Here is a 9113-nt window from a genome sequence, read left to right on the forward strand (position 1 = left end):
CCCTGAAATGCGCCAGCTTAATAGGGTCGGGCCCCCCCCCCCCCCCTAAATTTCATTCTGGCTACGCCGATGGTCAGAGCATACGCGTCTTGGCATCCACGTCACTGTTGACAGTTAAAAGTTTGAAAAAGTAGACAACTCNAGAGAGGCCGAAATACGTGAGTGCGAAGAGCTTGAGATGCTGGCCGACAGGAAGAACGCCCGAAAATTCTACCAGAGGGTTAGGCGACTTACGGAAGGTTTCAAGACCGGGGTGAACTCCTGTAAGAACAACAATGGTGACCTAGTGACCGATGTCCAGAATGTACTTAAATTGTGGAGGGAACACACAATCGCGCCGACCCCGCCAATCGCGCCAACTACCGCGGAATCAGCCTTCTAAGCATAGGTTATAAGGTCTTATCGAGTGTATTGTGCGAACGGATTGGACCTTATCAGTGTGGCTTTAGGCCTGGAAAATCCACCATAGATCAGGTATTCACAATACGCCAAATCTTGGAAAAGACCCGCGAGAATAGGATCGACACACACCATCTATTTGTCGATTTCAAAGCCGCTTTCGACAGCACGAAGAGAAGTTGCCTTTATGCCGCGATGTCTGAATTTGGTATCCCCGCGAAACTAATACGGCTGTGTAAAATGACGTTGAGCAATACCACCAGCTCCGTCAGAATAGGGAAGGACCTCTCCGAGACGTTTGATACCAAACGAGGTTTCAGACAAGGTGACTCCGTTTCGTGTGATTTCTTTAATCTGATGTTGGAGGAAATAATAAGAGCCGCAGAGATAATATTAGCCGCTCAGGCGCAATACTTTACAACAGCGTATGATTTCTGGCGTATGCCGACACATCGATAGCATCGGTAAAAAAAGGGATACGTCTGTTCTACCTTCTCGGGATTGAATAGAGAAGCAAAGCGAATGGGTCTGGTAGTGAACGAGGACAAAACGAAGTATCTCCTGTCATCACACAAACAGTCAGAGCATACGCGTCTTGGCACCCACGTCACTGTTGACAGTTACAAGTTTGAAAAAGTAGACGACTTCGTTTATTTGGGAACCAGGATTAACACCAATAATAATGTCAGCCTTGAAATCCAACGGAGAATCACTTTGCCAACATGTGCTACTTTGGACTGAGTAGGCAATTGAGAAGTAAAGTCCTCTCTCGTCGTACAAAGATCACACTCTATAAGTCACTCATCACGCATGTTCTGGTGTATGTCGCGGAGGCATGGGCAATGAAAACATCTGATGAAGCGGCTCCTGGAGTTTTCGAGAGAAAGATTCTGAGAAAGATTTACGGACCCTTACGCGTTGGCGATGGAGAATACCGCAGACGATTTAACGATGAGCTGTGTGAGCTTTACGATGATATAGACATAGTGCAGCGAATTAAAATTCAGCGGCTCCACTGGCTTGCCCATGTCGTTCGAATGGACAGAAACGCACCTGCTCTGAAAATATTCAAGGCGGGCCGCGATGCTGGTAACAGAGGAAGAGGAAGGCCTCCTCTGCGTTGGAAAGACCAGGTGGAGAAGGACTTGGCTTCACTTGGCATTTCCGATTGGCGTCAGTTAGCAGTAGTAGTAGAGAAATGACTGGCGTGCTGTTTTAGACTCGGCCAAAATCGCTTAGGCAGCGACAGAGCCAACAAAGAAGAAGAAGAAGAGGTACTGGAGCATGGTGTGGAAATATATAAAATCAATTCCATACTAATGGAGGAGGACTGCCACCTGTTTAAAAAATCAAATTCAACTTAAGTTAAGGGAATTATTTATTTTAAAATTATAATAAAAGATGGATGTCAAGAGGCCTAAAAAAGTTGTGGTTTGAAAATATTTTGAAAAGGGTTGCCACCCGTTTGAAAAGTCAAATTTAATTGCGGAATTTGCGGTACAAACATAATTAGGGTTTGGAGTCTTTCGAAAGACTACGAATACTACGAAGCACCTGTCTACATGTCGTGTAACTGAAGGATCCCTCGATTGGTACATTTTCAAACATTTTTAGTTGGATCTACTGGTACGAAGTATAAAAATTAGGGCGACAATAAGTTAAGGTGCATTCCAAAACGTCAAAATACAAAGCATTGGTCGCTTTTATTTCTAAACCGCACTGGAAGAAAAAGTCTAGCTTGGTCCACAAAAAAAATCGATGAAAGGTTCCTTTGACCAAACCTAGTCTGTTATAGGTTTTTTGGTCGCTGAACACGAATCTGAAGTCCGTTTTGCTCCATCCCGTCTAGATTTTTCCCTAGCCCCAAAACAAACCTTGGATTTTCTCTGTCACGTAAAATCCGAGATGTTTTTTGAGGTTAGAAAATCCAGTCGTGATGGAGCAAAACGTACTTCAGATTCGTGTTCAGTGACCCCAAAAACATGTTACAGACTAGTTTTGGTCAAAGAAACTTTTCATCGACTTTTTTTGTGGACCTGTGTTGCAATCTACTGAAATTTAGAAAAACGTATGTAATTTCGAAGTTAAATCAAAATCATAAAATATGCATGTCACCAATAAAAAAAGTCTCGACGTGCCAGAAAAAAGTCAAAGATGCATTTAACATACCTAGATATCCAAAAAAAGAACATAATTATTGGAGGGGGAAAGCAAAATTTAAATTTCGCAGGCCTGTGGTATTTTCGTCTCGGTCTAAACCGGCAAACGGTTTTAAAGCCGTGTATGTAAGAAAAATCAGGGTCATATATGTGCATGTGTTCATATGGCTACAAATGCACATGTATGACCTTTGTTTCCTTACAATGACGTTTAATAAAAAAAAAATTAATTAAAATTGGGCGAGCATTTGGTTGCTTTTTTTCTGCACAACACTATATTTACATACACATAACCGTATGTATGCATGTTCGTATTTGTTTTTATTTTCTTAAATGTCGTTGCATCATCAGCCGGTAAGTCACCAACAAACTGGTTAACAGGTTTTTCTGATAAACAGGAAAAGTAAACTTGCATTGCAAAAGTGCAAGTGCATTCATAAAGGCATAGGAAAACGTGTTGTTTTTAATGTCAGTATGTGCATAACTACCAACAAAAGCCACACATCCAACAAAAGTTGGACGCCGTTACTAATAGATAAATTCCCAAACATCGGAAGCTTACCACAAGGAGCTTCTTCTTCCGTCATAGATTTCAAGCCAAACATACATACATGCAAGTGTGGACAGACTCATAAATACATATGTACATTAGTCCGTACCGCCTTGCAAGCAAACAAAAAAGTTCGCTGTACACCCCTGAGTCTAAGGTCACATATTCGGCATTTACATTGTCTCAAGGAGACATTTTTTTTGTTCCAAAGTTTATTGATCTCAAGTATCCAGTTCTAGAACTTCTCTGGCCAGGGACGTTCCAACGGAGGGAGAGAGAGTTGGGGTTGAAGGGGTCGGATGATCCGGGTGGGGGCGGTGGCCAACCACCGGATATAATATACAAAAGTGCCTCCCCCAATATACAAAAGTGTCAATAGAGTCTTAAGATATATAAATCGATTGTATGGAATGGCTATGGATGATTGTAACAAGACGTATCTCGCATATTTTTCTAAGCCTAGAATGAAGATAACTCTCGCCGCTTAGAGAAAACTGCTTGTTGTACGGCAGAAGTGTGATTATCAAATCAAGAAGAATTTTTAATTGTTATTTCTCAATTAAATGCTTAAAACAATTAACTAATTGTTAACTGCAGAAAATCACAATTTTGATTTTTATTTTCAGTTCACAATAACCCGGACTTTACAGTTTAAAATAATTTAATAGAGCAGCTAATTCTCTAATAAAAATAGTCCGTAACATAACTATGCGACACCCACATATTGACAAGTTTTGACTATTTATTTTATTATTTTTAATCTTAATTACTTTTTTCATAAAAATGTAGTTTGTTCGTTATCAAAGAAATTGTGTAAACCCAGGTTTAAAACTTTGTGCAATATTTGAAAAAAAAAACTCAACAAACTTTCACAAAAATTTCGATGTCTATAATTAGGTTCCTTAGAAAGATATTGAGTATGCACTTTTCTAGCCCATACAACCGTCTTCCAAAAAATAAGGAGGTTACCAGTTCGTCGGAGTATTTTTTTTGTTTTATGTATATTACCGCATAACTTTGGACCACGTCACCCGATTTCGGTAATTTGTTTTGAATCGGAAAGATAGTGTCTCGAAATTGGTCCCATACTGATCTGGTTTACACCCGATCATTGGATCATGGAATATATATATATGTATATTTTTATATGAGAATTGAATTCGGTTTTTTTTTTGCTTAAAGATTACTTGTTTTTCAAATATTGCACAAAGTTGGAAACTTGTTTTGATATGGTTTTTGTTAAAGACTAAAATTTAAGAACACAGCAAGAAACAAATAAATTTCAGAAAAAAACTTTATAACAGCGCTTAAAGATTTGCATGCCTGTTTATAATTTTTTAATATCACAAAGCAGAAAATTCGCGAGTTATTATTATTTTTTAACTCTTACATAATCAAAGTTTTGACAACTCCAAGTAGTTTTCTGTTTTAACGCCGAACCAGGAATGTATTCCAAGTACCATTAAGTATTTTAAAAACAAATAAAATTTTGACTTTCGTCCAGCTAGATCTGCCATCCGAACCACTGTGTGTCATAACGCCAGCAATAGTCAAATGGTTATCATGGCGACCGAAATCATTGAGTTAAACTAGAACTTTCATTTATTTCTTTTTTTATTAATTTTTTTTTTAAGTTCTATATTTTTTTAATGTTACTTTCAGTTAGTTGTGGTTGACTTTTTAATCAAATTTACATAAAATATAACAAATGAAAGTAAAATAAAGTAAAATTATTTATATAAACCAAATACAATATAAAAAAAATAAAATAAATATTAAAAACAAAAAAATGTTTGGCAACCGCCCCAACCGAAGATCGAACCTGGCCCCTATAGACTTGTAGCACGCAACTCTCACCATACGGCAACCGAGGACGCCAAACTCGCTTGCTTTGTTTTGCTTACTTAAGATCTGCAAATTAAGTAAACGAAAGACTTAAGAGACGAACTTTTCTGGCTCTCAGATGAGTATATATGTAATTAAAAAGAACAAAATCATTGTAATTGTATTTGCTTTAAAAAAAAGATGTGTTAAAAGTTATGCTAGCATGAAAAATACTTGAATGGTGTTAAAAGTCTATTGTGCTATAAGCAATCAAAAATATACTTAATTGCCATCAAGTTGAATCCCCCAGCTAACAGGGTCCTTGGGCCGTATTCTACTGGTATTGCAGAAATGAACAGTTCACTCTACACTGAAACTAAAATTTCGTAAAAATGCTACGAAAAACTTTCGTACTCTCGGTTTTTGTACAACGTACGAAACTTTTTACAACGAAACAAGATTTTACGAACCATTCGTAAATATAACAAGGGGAGTTTCTTAAGGCATTTTTTCAGTACAATTTATGAAAACTTTCGTTTATTTTACAAAACACATGTGTAAATTACCGAACAAATCTCTGTACCAACGATTTTGTATATTGCACGAAGGCATTCGTAATATTTACGTGTGGTTTTAAAATAAACGAAATCTGCAATTCTGTATTCGGTTTATTTATTTAATACTTTCGTACATAGTACTAAATAATGCAGAAGGGGCATTTCGCGTCAAGTATACAGGGAAAAGAGGTGATGCTTTAGAACTCCTTCATATTTTTTTTGGGGTAATTGTACTGTAATTATGAAATATGAAATTGTGTACACTTTTTTCTTTATATGACGGTTAATTTTCGAGTTATGGGCTTCCAAAGAATATTAAAAATTAAAATTAGGGTTTTTCTAAAGTATTTTTTTCATAATGAAGAGAAATTCAAAAAATGGATGGGCGGCATCTTGGACGACAAAACTATAATTTTCTGCAAAATCACACTTCTCCTTCGTCTAAATTTTCGCTAAGAGTTTTAAAATGAAGCGACTGTCAGAACAGAATATTTACACTTACGTTATTTCTAAGTATAACCTTTGCTTTTCTGAGAGTTGAAAGCGGAAAACAAAAATTAACCAAACTTCCATTACATTTGATGATTGAGCCCACATTTTTTCCGAGTTGCAGGCGTTATTGTGATCCACTCTTTCCCATATTTTATGTTTAGGGTTTTCTAACAAAAGAGGGAGCACAAACTAAATTTCATCGAAACCGAGCCAAATTTAATGTTTACGCCCCCAAGAGTGGAGGGCGTGGCAATTATCTCATATTTACCAAATGTCGTATTTGCCTGTTCCTAGGAAAAATTAGAGCACACATCAAGTTTCAGCGAAATGAGTGTGAATTTACTATTATTCCCACCTGCCTTCATATAGCCTAAACCCTGCGTCTCACTTGCGCAACATCAACAGTTTCTTGCATCTCCTGAACATTTAGGATTTTTCGAGTTGTGACTATTTTAGATTTAGGGTGCGAAATGTAGCTTCCTTTGTTCCTTCTCACAAACAATCTTCAAACATATAGGTTTTTTAGTAATTGATTACCTAGAAGTAGCGGTTTTACTTCAACTCGGCCAAAATTCTAAAAGCTTGCATAGAGTTCACAATTTCATTCGATAGAGATTTTGGTCAATGAGAAAAACTATGTATATCATACTATACTATATCAGACTTTGTTTTAATTATTCGTACAGTTTTCACAATACGCCCTTGAAACTGTGCAAGTAAAACTGATATTATAAAAAAAAAATATTTCAAACCGATATTGTCTGACTGTCCATTCCACATTGTATTTTTTTTGGCGTATTTCTGCACTTTCCAAATGTTCTGCTATTTTACCTATTATGCATTGCTACGTTTTCTATCCCTAGGCGCCTAGAAGAGGCAGAATTAATCTATATTAGTCTCTGTACTGTCATAAAGATCTGAACCTTAGAATAACTTTTAACATTTCATACAGTAATAAAACAGGTTGTCAGAGGTTCTTACTACTCCGTGTTTTAGTTTTATAATAACAGCGCACAGTGGTTGAAATCTGGAATTTAGAGTTCACAATTCATTGGAGCTTTCATTTTACACTCAATTTGATATTTATTTTTTTTTACTTAAAGTAATGAAATTTCCGAGAGACCAGTTGAGCTCGATTTGTGAATTTTTGTTTGCATTACATTTTTTAGTGCAAAATGCAGAAAAAGTAGCAATTTTGAAGAAAATTCTCCTGTGCCAGTTAATAAATGTTACATAATAACAACTATATGCATGAAAACAATTTTAGGTTTCCCCTAAAACGATAAAATTGTCAAAAGAAAAATTTTAAAGCTTATAAAAAAATGTTTAATGTTGATTTTAATATTTTTTTCGTTAACATTTCGAGCAAACCTGCTTGCTAAATTTTTATAAAAACAAAAAAAAAATAATTATTTTAGTGAAAATTATTTTATAACATTTAATATTTTTTTTTAATTCTTTTTCGTTTGGGGAGAACCCTGCAACAGGTTTTTATTATGTAACATTTATTAACTGGAGCAAGAGAATCCAATTTCTTCAAAATCGCTACTTTTTCTGCACTTTACACTAAACAATTTAATAGAAACAAACAAATATAAAAAAATCGGGATCAATTGGTATCTTGCAAATTTTATTAGTTTTCAATTAAAAGAAAAAAATTATGAATTTAAGTGAAAAATTAAGGCTCCAGTACATTCTGAACACGAAATTCCTGCCTTTTCGGCAGCCAATAACAAACCCCCCAGCGGACGTCTGCCGTAGAAAATCTTCTCAAAAAGTCCCTTCGCCGTTCGTAGTCGGAGTGAAACAGTAGGACCCTCTATGAATGTTATAACTTAATGACGAACGTCACAAATTGAAGAAGTTCCCGCAGGCACTTAGCAAAAAATGTGAGCGCCAAATATATTTTTTTAATGTTAATTTTCTGAACACTATTTATTTTTTGTATTCTCATACATACATATGTATGAATGTATGTATATAGAATTATTATATTACGTTAGTAATCGATTATATTTGTATGCAGGTTGCTGCGGTCCTGTTCAAGCATCAGAATGTCCAGAAAAAATAGGTGAGCAGGCGTACGCACACACTCAACGATGTGACCAATTTTTCTTATGTACAAATGGCACCCTGACTTTGGAAACATGTGAGAACGGTCTTTTGTTCGATGGAAAGGGATCAGTACACAATCATTGTAATTATAATTGGGCTGTTGACTGCAAAGGACGACAATGGGATCGTAAGTGCTTCAAAATGTTTGAGTATTAATTCACCATGCAATGTAATATTTTTTTTGTTTTCGAAATAGCGACACCAATTTCAACACCGGGTTGTGAATACCAATTCGGCATTTATTCAGTCGCAAAGGAGTGTTCTACTACGTATATTAAGTGCGCATACGGAGAACCGATCGAACAAGAATGTGACGCTGGATTGGCTTATGATGAGCGAACTCACGGTTGTAACTGGCCCGACCAGCTTTTAGACATTTGTAATCCAGAAGGTAAGTGACCAGAAATAGCTTAGAAATTTAAATGGTAATTTCCTCAATAATTTCTCCCAACTTAATTTATTTTTCATCAGCGGTCGTGGGTTTCAAGTGTCCAACAAAAGTTGATTCTAGCTCCCCAGCAGCACGCTTTTGGCCGTTCCCACGTTTTGCTGTCCAAGGAGACTGCCACCGTTTGATAACTTGTGTTGAAGGATTTCCTCGTTTAATAACATGTGGTGAGGATAAAATTTTCGATGAAAGCACACTTACTTGTGAAGACCCGGAATATGCATCCTCAAAATGTAACAGCCTTGGAAAATAATCTGGTTAATTCGCATACTACGATTTTTAAAACAATCTATTTCTGCCTTTTCCATGTTAATCTATGTATGTATGTATGTACATACGTATGTGCATATACATTTTTTGTACTTACTGTCCAACTAATATGTATTTCTATCTATTCACGAAATTTTCCGATAGTATAAAATAAAAAATAAAACAATAATTAGCAATCTTGTAAAAATGTAACATATGTATGTATTTGAATTTGATATTTAAAATTAAAATTAAATGCAATAAATTTTATTTAATTAAAATAAAGTTATTTTATGCAAGCTGCGTTCTGCTAATCCCGA

General features: G+C 35.9%; 1 protein-coding gene across 1 annotated transcript in view; it reads left to right on the forward strand.

Annotated features, from left to right (window-relative positions):
* Positions 1-9079, forward strand: part of Peritrophin-A (Peritrophin A) — a 21641-nt gene extending 12562 nt beyond the window's left edge. The window contains exons 2-4 of the mRNA XM_017629589.1: positions 8008-8223; positions 8293-8487; positions 8568-9079. Of these exons, the coding sequence (XP_017485078.1) occupies positions 8008-8223; positions 8293-8487; positions 8568-8797 (641 nt within the window). The 3' untranslated portion in view covers positions 8798-9079. The remainder of the gene's footprint in view (positions 1-8007; positions 8224-8292; positions 8488-8567) is intronic.
* Positions 9080-9113: the final 34 nt, after the last annotated feature.

Source organism: Rhagoletis zephyria, unplaced genomic scaffold (assembly GCF_001687245.7).
Source record: "Rhagoletis zephyria isolate East Lansing unplaced genomic scaffold, Rhagoletis_zephyria_1.1 Rzeph_scaffold_06926, whole genome shotgun sequence".
NCBI classification, from domain to species: domain Eukaryota; kingdom Metazoa; phylum Arthropoda; class Insecta; order Diptera; family Tephritidae; genus Rhagoletis; species Rhagoletis zephyria.